We start from the raw sequence: 13,054 nt of genomic DNA on the forward strand, positions 1-13,054 counted from the left end.
TCTCTTGCCTGTGACTCTACCTTCTGGCCCATACTTCCTGTTCTCCTCTGTAAAAGGTCAAAAGTGTCATAAGATATCATCCTGGCTTTCAGGGAACTTCAATGTAAATATTTGATAAGCACCACACTCAAACATACAGTAGTAGTATGAGGCAATATAGTATATGTAAAATGGTACTCCACAGAACAGAACAACATGCTGACATGTGTCTTATCACCACTAAGTATCTGACAAACTGAAGAAAAAGAAGAATGCCCTCCTGTGCTTGGTTTTCTGTCACTCAGACACGGCACTCCTACTGGGCACTGCTGTTTGTTGCCTGGCACATTCTGTGGTTTCACAGATACGGGTACAAACAATCCCCCTACAGTCTCTGTGGACCTTGCACTGTGAAGATGAAAAGATCTGCACTCAGAATGAGACCAGACACACAATACACAAGTACAGAAGCCATTTCAATTTTAATTCAGAATTACTATTAGCCCTTTGGTATTTTGGTGATAGAGTTTTAAGTCAGAAGACAAAATTGTTGAGAGGAAAGTTGAGAATTTCAAATGCAACTTAAAATTACTACACTACATATTCTGAGAGCTGCCACGTTCCAGTGTCTCTAGAAAAGAAAAGCACTTTTCGTTTCTAAGCATGAGAAATTGTTCACGTTCCTCCCTTTGGTCTCCCCACACTCCTCACCAAACACCACCAACAAAAAGCTAAAAGGATGACAACAAATGCAAAATAAAAAAGGAAATTTAAATAGTATGAAATTAGTTTTTATTTTAACCTCAAAATAAATGCTTAACATTTTTCCAAAACTAAAGATGAACACTTAGAAATACGGGTGGAAGATTATTTTTTCCTCCCCTGGGGAAACCAGTAAGGCAGACGTTCTAACGTGGCTTGCAAGGTTCTTTCACTGGACTAGTCTAGACACACAGAAAAACCCTCCCCAACTTTTCCTCTATTGTTAGGTGTACCTACCAGGGTTATGGCTGGCAGGAGAAAAACCCAAAGCAACCCCCGGCCCCACCCCCCGAGCAACACAAACAAGGGATTTGAAAAGTTGGGAGAATCATTTAACATGTGACCTAGTGTTCATATAAAATCCCTTCTAAGGAGGTTTAGTGAAGGTGCTACCCCTCGGCAACTCAGCTGAAGTTTCTGGTCAGTCGGTACAAAGCACGTCAGGTGTGAACCGCAGTCAGTAGGCTGCCACGCCTCACAGCTCACCACAGGGAGGTCTTAAAGTTGAACTTCAGCTTCAGCAGATACTTCAGACTGACCTGAGCAATATCATAGACAATGTACCTGGAGGGGAAGCATGTCAAGGTGCAAACGGTTCCACGCGGAGTGTGCTTGCTGCCCCTAAGCCGGCCTGCTGGCCACACCCTGCAAACCCTCATTGGGTGGGGGGGGTCAGGTCTCTCACCCCAACCAGGGACACCGCTGGGGGGAACTCTTCACCATGAGATACACAACAGGATGGCCTCTAGCCAGCCCCTGGCTGCGTATCAGTGACTCCACAGCCCCAGAACATTCCTTTGGGCTCACACAGCACACTCGTAAAAGGATACTCGTTATACAGCAGACAGGTGTCGTTAACACCGGATGAAATCCCAGTCCCGAGAGGAACCTCTACACCATCCATAGTAATACTAGCTGAAGGGTCAGGGGTAGTTTTGCCTAAACCTGCAAAACAGAAGGCAGAAGTGATATGATTTGTGGCAACAGATGTTGAAAATGCTCCAGAGAGATGAGATCTATGTGTTCATTTAAGAGACACACAAGTCCCATCTCACACTGCATCCTTCTTCCAGAACTAAAGCTGTAGGTATATTATCATGTCCCAGGGTATCAGCCTTAACTGATTTTCATAAGCATAGTAGTGTCCCTGCCCCTCTTTCTGTTGAGCAGAATTCCAAAGCCCTCGCTTCAACTAGTCAGTAGGGGGTCCTAATCATCACGGGCTATGAGCTGCATCAATTCAAGAAGCTCCAGGTACCACTATGCCACCAGAGGTCCCTCAATGCTGAAGCTAAGAGTCAGGTTAAAACCCAGAGCCAGTGCACCTGGTTACTGGAGCTCCAACCAGGACTCTCCTGGCCTTGGGGGAAAGAAAGCCCCCTCCCGGAGCCGTTCAGGGTGCCTGGGGCTGCAGCAGCAAGTTTCTGAAACACATTACCTTTGACACTGTGCTTGCCCTTGGGTAACTTGCTGATATGCGAAGCGTGCTTCAGTTCATACCTATTTAAGAGAAGACAGGTTCAGAAGAGCCTCCAGGGTCACTGGGCTCTCAAAACAACAGTATGACTAGCAGGGCAAGGCCACGGGAGCTGCTGAGATAAACACTCAGAGAACCCAGTCCACCTTCCCTGCTAGGAACTCCCTCCTTCTCTGGTTCTAGAAACTGATGGTGCAGCCCCTTTTGAACGGTTTATGCCCATGATCACTGCCACGGGGCCGCTTTCAGGAAAGGGCCCGTTTAGAGCTGTGGTGTGGCTGGCCGTTCTGGAGGTTTCTGTCCAGCCCATGAACCTGGGACCCCTCCTGGTCTGTTACCTAACCCTGCTCTCTCTGGGTCATGGTTGATAGGACCAAGGTGGACAGTCAATGCAAGCTGGGCCAATCAGACCTTTTCTGCAGGGAATCCGGAACTGGGATTGAGATTCCAGTTCAATCTGAGTTTGTCTCAGACAGAAAATGTACACATCAGCAGGGGGACAGGGGCCATGAGGTGACCATCCTCTGTGCAAGTCAACCTCTTTGTTTCGCAGTCCACAGAAGAATGGACACTGCCAGTTCCTGAGGCCTGGCTGTATTCCTGTCCTTGGTCTTGTGAGGCGTTCCTGTTATCTTGTTTGCTTAACGTGCAAAGGCATCTGATACCCACTGCCTAACTGGTGGGTCCTCTTAATCATGGTGGGGAATTTTCAGGATCAACCCCCAGCCAAGGGAAGCTCTCCTTCCTACAGCTCACCCCATCCACCTCCATCAAGTGCCATCAGCCCCAAAGCCAGGGTTACTCACATGTTTCCAAGGGCAACTTCTCCCAACAGGATCAAGCCTATTGGGTCTCCCTGGGAAGTGTGGCAGTAGTTGGCACTCTTAGAGACCATGTCGGCGAAATAGATCCCCTTACCAAACATGTAGCCCGTCTGGAGGGATGGAAAAGGGACAGCTGAAGACGTTCTCATGGGAAGTTAGCAACACCACCTACTGACTGCACGTCCCCACTTCCTACAGCGCCCCCAGCAGGTGGCAGAGGCCCATGCTCAGGAGCAGGCTGTTCAGACCGCAGCCCTGCTGGGTACCCAGGGGCTGGGAGAAGTTACTTATCTCTCTGGACCCCACTTCTTCTCTGAACTGGGGAAAAGTACCCCAGGGAGCTGCTGTGAAAATTACATGAGTTAGGGGCTTCCCTGGTGGCGCAGTGGTTGAGAATCCGCCTGCCGATGCAGGAGACACGGGTTCGTGCCCCGGTCTGGGAAGATCCCACATGCCGCAGAGCGGCTGGGCCTGTGAGCCATGGCCGCTGAGCCTGTGCTCCGCAATGGGAGAGGCCACAACAGTGAGAGGCCCGTGTACCACAAAAAAAAAAAAAAAAAAAAAAAGAAAATTACATGAGTTAATAACAGCTTCTTAGACCAGGGCCCGGCACATGTGAACACCCAGTAAACATGGTTATTATATTTATTCCTTTTTGTAAGTGAAAACGAGCTGCAGAGAGGTTAGGGCGTTTGCTACCACACAGCACTCATGAGTCCAGTCATTAAGCCTCTTTGCTCTCCTCTTTTCACAAGTACAAAATGAGGGGCTTGGAAAACGAGGGCCTTGAAAGACGAGGGGCCTGGAAGACTATTCCTAAGTCCCTGCCTGGTGGGTCACATCTATAAGCCAGCAGGTGACACAGCAATCACTCAGGTCTGGGTCAGGCTCTACTCATTTATCGGCACATTTCACCGAGGCATATGCTGAAGCTCAAGGAGGTCCCCCGCTGGGGGGGTGGCAGAGGCAGGTCTGTACTCAGCCTGGCCCGCGGCCAAAGTCTGCTCTCTGTCAGTCAACACACCCAATTAGCATTCAAAGCAGGGCCTGGACACTTACTTCCTTGTTCCAGAAACTGTGCTTGATACGTGTGCAGCTATGCTCTGGATAGTGAGGGTCAGGAGAGGGACATCTGGCAACATTCACCTTATCAACCATGGCTACACCTACATCTTTAAACGAGGCCCCTTATTCACCGGGGCATGTGCACGTCTCACGCAAGTACCCACAAAGCTCTGGTGGAGACAGCAGCAGAAACAGGCACTGCCCACCCCCCTCTCCCCAAAGCTCCCGGGCCAGGCACGTACCACAGGTGCTTCAGGCGGGGCTATCCGGAGACCCTGGGACAGGATCCCAGCGAAGTTGGTGGTCCTGGACCCGTGCCACAGCAACCTTCGGTTATGCAGCTGCTTAAACGGCTTGTAACGCTGGCTCTCTCCTTCACGCTCTATCTTAAAGATCTGGCAGGAGTGTTGAATAAAGGAGAGAGGCAGGAGGAGCCACTTGTCACTCTGGTTGTAACGGAAAGATCTGACTAGACACAGGAGAACCACCAGCTGCCCCCAGAGCTGGAACACTTTTAAGGTCTTTTGCAGTATGCAAGGCGTTTCAATCAGGCTGGGAAGGAGCAACGCTGCTAGTCAAGGTCCCACTTAGCAGAGACTAGCTATTAAAATTAATGCTACGTGTAGGTGCACACCTGAGGCACTTTATTCTGGATCTCTGATCACAGTTCTGATTGCAAAACTAGGTTTTGGGGTAGGAAATATCTTTTAAAAACAGAATTAAAAGACAGCCCCAAACCATAGGACTACGAACTTTTGTGTTCCACAGACAACTGAGTCACTTCCTCCGGTGATTTAAAGCAAAGTTAACTGCTCCTTTCTAGCCAGGCCCAGGTCGGGGGAATGAGCAGGGAAGAGCTGGCAGGACGCAAAGGGGGCAGAGGGAGGAGAGAGCCTTACATCGACGACTTCCAAGTCATATGCGTTGTGTGTGGTCGCGTGAGTGTTCTTCACATACTTCCTAATGATCTCAGCCTCTTCAGAATCTTTGTCCACCACCTAGAAGAAAGGCGTCTGGAAATTAGAGCAAGGGAGACCTCCAAGAGAGCCGCACAGACGCAAGAAGAACAATCACAGGCTCTGCTGATGCACAGGTAATAAACAGCCCACGTGGAGCCCGGGCGGGAAAGAGCCAGCCTGTGTTCCAAGCCCTACCACGCTCGCTCCAGGGCAGGTGCCAGGCCAGTGCCCCCACTTCCCCAGGCATCGGCTTCTTCATCACCTATTTGGATGAGCCCAGTGTTCCTTCTGCCTTAAAACCCTGTGCTTTGGGATATCAGGGAAGCTAGAAACACGGGGCTCACTGTCTGGGAAGACGGAACCTCTAGAACAAGGAGCTGGCTCTCAGGTAACAGTCCAGCTCACCAAGAGTTAAAACACCGGGGCCAGGAGACACCCTGCAGTCAAGACCTGCAATGAAAAGCAGCAGGAATCCGACAGACTCCAGGGGTTTTGACGACGGGGGAGGAATGCTCCGTCTCTTCTGAATCCTCAGGGCCACGCACATCAGGGCTCAGAGCAAACACCCGCCAAATAACCATCAAATAAGGGAACCTCTGCCTAAATAAATGGGTATGCTATGGGGAATACTACGTGTGTTCTCTTACATTTTCATACTCTTAACCAAAGTTAAGAGAATTCAGGAATTCTGGTCTTCCTCACTGCCTCTTAATTAAACGGCTTCAGAATCAGAGATGGAGAGAGTAACAACCCCTTCACGAAGAACCAGGCCATTTGGTGTCCTACCCTGCATACGCCCACAGACCTATACTTTGTCCTAGGCACGGAGCAAAGACTCTTTTAGTGACGTAAACACACACCACCAGGCTCAACAGATCGTGGTGCACTTGAACCTCCTAACACTGCAGGGAAGGACACAGGGGCTGAGGAAGCGACAGGCACACGGGAGATGTGAGACTAGGCTCAAGGCCAGGACAAGCTCGGAGCTGAGGCAAAAATTTCTGCTCCAGGTGGCCTAGGCAGGGTCACTGCCGCCCAAGCCTCCAGCACACCCAGGTTCAACGCCTACGTGCACCAACAGAGCCACTTTGACTCCAGACGACATGAACCCAGGCACCATACATAGCTTTATTACAGCTGCCACCAGGCACTTCTACGTCTGAAGCAGGACACCAGCAACAGACCCTGCCGAGTTCACACCTCAACAACCTCCAAAATCAGAGACCCTCTCTCGATTAAGGGGAAAGACAAAACTTTAAGGCCCCACAAAAACAGGTCTTTACACTCAGTCGAGGCCTTGACTTGGACGCCTGCCCGCAAACAAGGTGCTTCTTTACAGGTGAAATGCTCTGAGGTGCTCAGAGTACCACAAGCAGCGACCCCTGGGAACCCGTTAGGACGGTCGATCCTCGGACCCCAGCAATCTGTTCTAACGAGCTCTCCAGGAGATCCTGACGCCCATGCAAGTCTGGGGACCGCTGCTCTTGGGGTGAAGGGTTTGGACGCTTCAGAAAGGGCAGGCCCTGTTACCATGATGTCAGTTTTGAGCTTCTCATAGTTGACATCGATGGGGTCCTTGCTGCTGTCATCGGAACCACCCCTGAGCAGACTGTAGGCCACCTCGATGTCCAGCAGGTTGTCCAGCATTTCCACCTTGGCCTGGAGGAACACGAAGAACGCTGAGCTAAGGACCAAGGTGAGGGAGAAAGACTCACCCGGGTAACGTCCGACACAGACAGTGAAGCGGTGCCTCAGGGACAGCCTGTCATCCGTTCACAGAGGAACACTCCTAAGGATTTCTGGAATGCTAAGGAGGCCGGCTCCGTGGGGGACAAGAGGCAGAAGCCACACGGTGATGGTGAGAACGGTCTTTCCTCTGCACGCACGGGTTGACAGGTGGGGACTGAGCACTGGCTCCCTTATGAAGCAGGGAGGGAAAGCAGGGAGGAAGACGCTCCCTCTCTCCTAAGGCTCCTTTTTCCCCAGACTGACGTGGTCCAGCGAGGGCAAGAAAACCCAACCGCCGTTCTACCCTTGGGCAGGCTCCTAATACGGGCAGAAACCCCTCCTCAAAACGAGGGCCCAGTCAGTGGTGGGCCTCCAGCACTGGCCGCTGCCCTCAGGGATCGTGACATGGAGGGGCAGTGGTACGGGAGCGACACCCAGCCTTGCGAAGCCCGGGACCCGGGGCTCCTGCTGAACCTCGGCGCTACCTGCACGCTGTCTGAGTTGCTCAGGAGCGGAGGCTTCTTCATCCCGAAGTCGTGGGGGATCAGGGTGTAGAAGCGATTTGAGAGGTCCAGGATCTGGGAGTCGCTGCTGCCCTGGGACACTGCCTTTAGGAGAGGGGACAGAGGGGACAGGCTGAAGCAGCGCGCAGTCCCCAGCACCCGGCTGGCCTTTCCCCTCTGGAAGCTGGGCGCTGCAGCCGAGTCCCGAGGCAGCCTGCGGCGCGCACAGGCCAGGAAACCCCCTTCCTGGGGTGTCACTCAACTGGGTTGGTGGCAGGATCTCATCCTCAGACTGTGCGGCTCGGCACACACGGGGCTTCTCGTACACAACTTCACTTGTACAGAGAACTGTGTAGCGACAGACTCATAAAACCTCCACCACTCCGCAAAACGTCACCTGAGGCATCTGGGTGGCGGGCTCATGGCTTTCGACTTTTTGTATGTTTGTAAACATTTCATAGGAAAATGTTGAAAGGGAGAGAAAACCCCACTGCTATCACATTCAGTCAGGCCCCTTTGGCCACTGACCTACCCCTTTAAGGTGGGGAATTCGTCTTTGGTGCCCCCGGAGGGCCAGGGCCAGGCACAGAAGGGCGAGCCCCTCCCTATGCTGTGATGCCAACGAGTGCTCTATGCAGAAGGTGCTCAGTAAATGCACAAAGAGACGGAGGAGCTGGACTTGTCACTGCATACTTGGCGGACATCCTAGGGGCCTACAGGATGGTAGAGGCGCAATGACTCGGCACCCCGCAGGCACGAAGCTCCAAGTCTGCTTCTCCCTGTGACACAGGCTTGTCCACACCCTAAAACCTCTCTGCCTGTGCTGCAGTGTGCTCTGGGCTATGGGCAAAGGAAACCACCCCAGCCCCTCCGCCTGAACATTCTGGAACAGGAAAGAGCCTGGGCTGAGGAAAGCCTTCCAGGTCTCAGGCAGCAGGTAACAAGGAAAGGGGTCACTGCTCAGGACCGGCTGTAACCACATTTAATTGCTACACTTCAGGACCTCCTCTCCAGCACCAGCCAGAGCCCACCTCCCCGGTCCCACTTCAGCTTCCCGTGTGCTCTTCTTCTTTCACACGCCACTCCCAAATACAAGCGGCACCCTCCAGCCCCTTCAGGGCAGAGGCTTAAATCAGGCTCCGGGGACTGGGGGACGTTGGAGATGCTCAGCAAACTGATGTTGAAATGAACATAAATGAAAGAAAGACAATATTTAACTTCCTATTTGATGATTTCCCAGTAACTGCAAAATAAACTCAGCTTCTCTTAAGGACACACAAAATAAAATCAGAACATTTTTATGAGGCAGGAGACGAAATTCCTCATTAGGTGTATAGGGAGTTTACTGCATAGCTGATAACTGAAAACGCCGCTAATTCATTAGTACTGTGACCGTCTTTTTGAAAGTGGCAGGCACTTGTCATACTTGTTGAATTGAAAACATCTAAATCATCATGAATCAGTACGCCTATTTCACATGTAACCTTGAGTAAATGTACTGCTGCATGCTCTCCACCGCCCCCCTGCCATGACGGGCCAGCCAGGAGACCCCCTGGGCAGCTGGAGGAGAGGTCGGTCCCTCGCTTACCTGCTGGACCTCACTAAGGATGGAGTACGCAGCCTGGATCTGCCTTTTGCTCAGCTTCCCCAAGGGCATCTTCTGAAGGTCAATCTGAGGAGACAGGGGTGTTTTTCCCTTTGGAAGCACCGTGCAGCGAGATGATGGGAGAGCCAGACCAAGCAGCACCCCAGGCCTCCTGGGCCCTTACAGAAGCAGTCACAAGTCTTTCTGGTCCTCCCGGGGACACCCGGTGACCCAGCTGCACAGGCTTTGCAGCCTCGCCCCCACTGCAGGGGACAGGAGTCTGTGAGGGAAGATTCTGGCTCAGCGCATTTACGGCAGGGATAAGCCAAGCAGGGCTCGCCCACCCCTGCACTCAGTCTGAAACAGCCCCACGCTTCTGGAGGAAGGTGACACAGCAGGACTCCCGTCTAATCCCAAAGTGAGGACGAAGGTGCACCCTCCCCCTGGGGTCTCAGAGCCAAGGCCATTCCCACCCGGAAAATAAGAACCATAAGGCGGTGAAAATTATTTTTCAGAGGACACACTCCTGAACATCCATGCTTCCACCAAATCAACAGCGTGCCCTTCAAATCAGTCACCCCGAGGTTAAACTTCCGTCCCTACGACAGTGCTGCTCGCAACACCGTGGGGCCCGGCATCCAGGGAGGTGGCAGGCTGGCTGCAGCGGCTGCAGCGTGAAATCTGGAGGCCGAGGCCTGGTCGCCAGCTAGCAGGCGAGGCGCCCGCTCCCCGTGGGAGTGACCTGCCCGAACACTGCCTCGGCCCCTCTCCCGCCTCAGTGCCACACGGGGCCCCTCACCCCTCACCCTGAAACCTGGGCCACTCTCTCCAGGGTTGTCCCCAGTGGGCCCTCTGAGCTCCCGGCCCCAGCACCGCACCTTGCCCGTCTTGACACCTCCGGCACCTGCAGGGCCTGGAACAAAGACTGAGCTGGACAAGCACTCGCGAGATGAGACCACTATGCCGATTAAATGAAATAGGATGTGAAAAGTGCTTACAGCCCATCAGGAACCAATCAGGGGCCAGTGGTGACAGCGTCTAATGATGACAAGCTACGGCACGTCAGCACCTCTGTACCCTCAGCACTGTCCACCCCCAGGGGAGAGCCGGTGTCTGGGAAGAGTTCAATAGTTGGCGCTCGGTCCGGGGAAGGAGGTGGATAATGTATTTTGAGCCAAGACCACAGAAAAATAAAAGAACAGAGTGACCTCAGCATGGACCGAGTTGGCTCTGAAGCAATTCTAAAGAAGGAACTCCGGAAGATGCTCTGACCAAGGGCAGTGTGACCAGAGGGAGAGCACGTGCTCTGAGGGGAGCGACTTCTCTGAGCTGTCTCATTTCAGTGTTTATTTAACAAAAGACCTGGTCTCTCTGACTGACACCCTCAACACACACACACACACACACACACACAAAGGCCACAAGAACAGGAACAGGGCTCAACCAACACAAGCTGCCTCCCCTCCCGGCTGTGGGCTGGGGGGGGGCAGGGGCTCCACAGCAGCTGCATTTAGGGAGAAGGTGAGAAGTGGAAGAGATGCCTTGGGGTCAGGGCACTGAGAGCCACAGCCGCAGCGAGAGCTGTAGCCAGGACTCTGGATGCAGCGCACAGCCTCCCGACCTCGGCTGGGACTCTGCTCTGGGCGCAGGACTCACCCGCCTCACAGGGAGCGCTCAGTTCCCCTGGGCACCACGTTTACTCATCCATCTGGCCACCCAATCCCACGGGGAGCCCATCAGGCTGGGAGCGGGCGCCCCACCCTCCACATTCTCAACACAGGCTGCCTTCCAGCAGCAGGCCCCTGGCCCTCTGCTTGCTGCTGATCAACTACTTCCCTGTCTTGAGTGTAAAACAAGCTAAAAAAAAAAAAAAATGTCATTTTCACAGAAAGAGACTGGGTCTGATCACAGTTGAGAAATTCTATGAATCACAGATAAGCCAGAGCACAGGAAGCAGGAAATGATACGTGGGACACTTCTTTTGAAACGTTAATGAAACAAAGATGCCTCCTGCCCTCCTCCGCACGTGTCTCTGCCAGCATTCCTGGTGGGTCCACCCACAAGCTGTTCAAACCGGTCAGACCTCCCGAACAGAAGTCAGGCTGTTTATCTGTTTGAACAAGACGTCCGTGAACGAGACTGAACAAGACGTCCACATAAGCCCCGGCTATCTTCAAATCCATCAGGGGTTTCCTAGGGGTGACCCAACACTCTGTTTTCTAACAACAGTGGAGCCTCAGCAGTCCTGCCAGGCTGAGCTCCAGACAGGGAGATACGGGGCTGAGGAAGAGAGGCTGCCAGTGGTTGATACCACTCAGATTCGTCCTGCCCCCCTCCAAGGCTGCCCGGAGCCTCTAGGAAAGCCCTGGGAAGAAGCAGGGAGGGAGCAAGCCAGCGAAGGGGCGTAATGACCAAGGGCGACCTGCAATTCTTGCTCTCTCTGCTGGTCCCCGCTTGCTTTTCAGAGCAGCCCTGAAGCTTCTGGGCTCGGTGGCTGGAGAAGAGGGGAGAGTCTGTTTGCCAGCCAGATAACCAGCAAGCGCCTGGAAGACCTCTGTGGGAATGCCCCTTCGGTCAGCACTCAAGAGCTCTGATGCCAGAGGCAGCAAGAACAAGGGGCCCTTCTGCACTCATTTCCCAGGGAAACAAACTGAAAACGCCTGGCCTTGTCCAGAGCCCCCGCCACTTTTCCTAGACAAAAACATCTACCATCACCCCCATCCCACCCAGCCCAATCTCTTCTTAAAAACAGCTGGTATGAATTTTATCTGATGAAGCAAGTGTCAGCAGCTCTCTGCACTTCTGTCAATGCTGGCTACAGCAGTTCTTTTACTGTAAGTGGGCTATGTCTTGGACTTCCCACGACAGCTCCAGGTGGCCCGTTTGGTTGGGCCACAGAATACCATGCCCACACTCCATCATGGCAACAAGGGGAAACGTGCAAGTGGGTCTAGGGACCCAGGGGACAACACACCATCTGTTTCACAGCAGGCCAACGATCCTCTGCAAAAGAGCAAGCACCCCAGGCCTCAGAGCTCCTGCGTGTCTCAGGCTGAAGACCAGCCACCAAACTCGTTGCCAACTCGGCACTCAAATCATCAACCCCAGCAAACGCTCACAAATAAAACAAAAGTGCAGTAACCTCATACTCCACCATGGCTTTCTTCATACTTTCCACATCAAAGATCATCTTAATGAGGTCCTGCACTGGCTTGGGGAGCTTGGACTTGGTGCCAGGGTTTACCGTCAGCTTCTTTACTGCCTCTTCATCCTTTAGGGAAAAAGAAAATCAGGAAGGGACACAAACAACCCAAGCAAAGTGGTGGTGGTGTCTGGCAGAGAAAGGACACAGGACAGAGTGCCACCAGCCAAAAAAAAAAAAAAAAAAAAAAAAACCACAAAAGCTGAGTGTTAATCAAAAAGGTTTGGCATTAGTTGCCAGGAGCAGCATGTATGAATGTGTGAAGGATCAGATACTTCCTGTGCACCCCTCCAAGTCCTCTTGGCTGCTCCAGATTCTTATTCCGGATGCCACTGAAGCATCCAGCTCTGCACAGGCACACCCACAGGCACCCACACTCCCCTCATGCCCTCACCTCCTCCCTCACTGCCTCCCATGCCGGCGTTGTTGGTGCCCTGTGCCTGGGAACCTGCCCAGGGCCCACTCATGCCCAACCTGGAAGTGCTGGGCAGCTATGAGGGTGATCCTTGGACCCCGGGGACACTGGACTGATGGACAAATCTTGTCTCCTTTCTTCTCTTGCCCTGCCTCCCCCAAGACTGAATCCACACAGCCTTCTCTCTAACACCAGAGGACCAAGCTAACAGTCCCACTCCCTGCCAGGCAGCTAAAGCGCATCCTAGCATCAACCCTCCCATGTCTGCACCCCTCACCCCTGTTCCCTGGGACTGCTCTTCCTAATATTCTACCAGCACAGGACTTTACCCCTGCCACCTGTGGAATCCAGGCTGAGCCAAGACCCGGCTATACTGAAAATGCCTTAACCCTTCTCACTTTTGAACCCACAAGGGCAGGGACTATGACCATCACGGTGTCCCTAACTACTAACGGTGTTTGGTATTTGTTCTGAATGAAGGTAACTGGCATTGGGCCTTGAGCCTGGAATCTGCTTGGCTTAACAAAGCTGCAGAGAGGAACCTGTGTGCTCGTG

General features: G+C 52.9%; 1 protein-coding gene across 2 annotated transcripts in view; it reads right to left on the reverse strand.

Annotated features, from left to right (window-relative positions):
* Positions 1 to 748: 748 nt before the first annotated feature.
* PARP1 (poly(ADP-ribose) polymerase 1) overlaps positions 749 to 13,054 on the reverse strand; it is a 42,841-nt gene continuing 30,535 nt past the window's right edge. For both annotated transcript variants that reach the window (XM_059065656.2, XM_067028604.1), the window contains exons 14-23: positions 12,025 to 12,153; positions 8,886 to 8,969; positions 7,280 to 7,402; positions 6,597 to 6,725; positions 5,007 to 5,105; positions 4,350 to 4,502; positions 3,025 to 3,152; positions 2,180 to 2,241; positions 1,572 to 1,686; positions 749 to 1,305 (exon numbers count right to left, since the gene is read on the reverse strand). In XM_059065656.2, coding sequence (XP_058921639.1) covers positions 1,224 to 1,305; positions 1,572 to 1,686; positions 2,180 to 2,241; positions 3,025 to 3,152; positions 4,350 to 4,502; positions 5,007 to 5,105; positions 6,597 to 6,725; positions 7,280 to 7,402; positions 8,886 to 8,969; positions 12,025 to 12,153 — 1,104 coding nt within the window. In that variant the 3' untranslated portion in view covers positions 749 to 1,223. The remainder of the gene's footprint in view (positions 1,306 to 1,571; positions 1,687 to 2,179; positions 2,242 to 3,024; positions 3,153 to 4,349; positions 4,503 to 5,006; positions 5,106 to 6,596; positions 6,726 to 7,279; positions 7,403 to 8,885; positions 8,970 to 12,024; positions 12,154 to 13,054) is intronic.

Source organism: Kogia breviceps, chromosome 1 (genome assembly GCF_026419965.1).
Source record: "Kogia breviceps isolate mKogBre1 chromosome 1, mKogBre1 haplotype 1, whole genome shotgun sequence".
Taxonomy (NCBI): Eukaryota; Metazoa; Chordata; class Mammalia; order Artiodactyla; family Physeteridae; genus Kogia; species Kogia breviceps.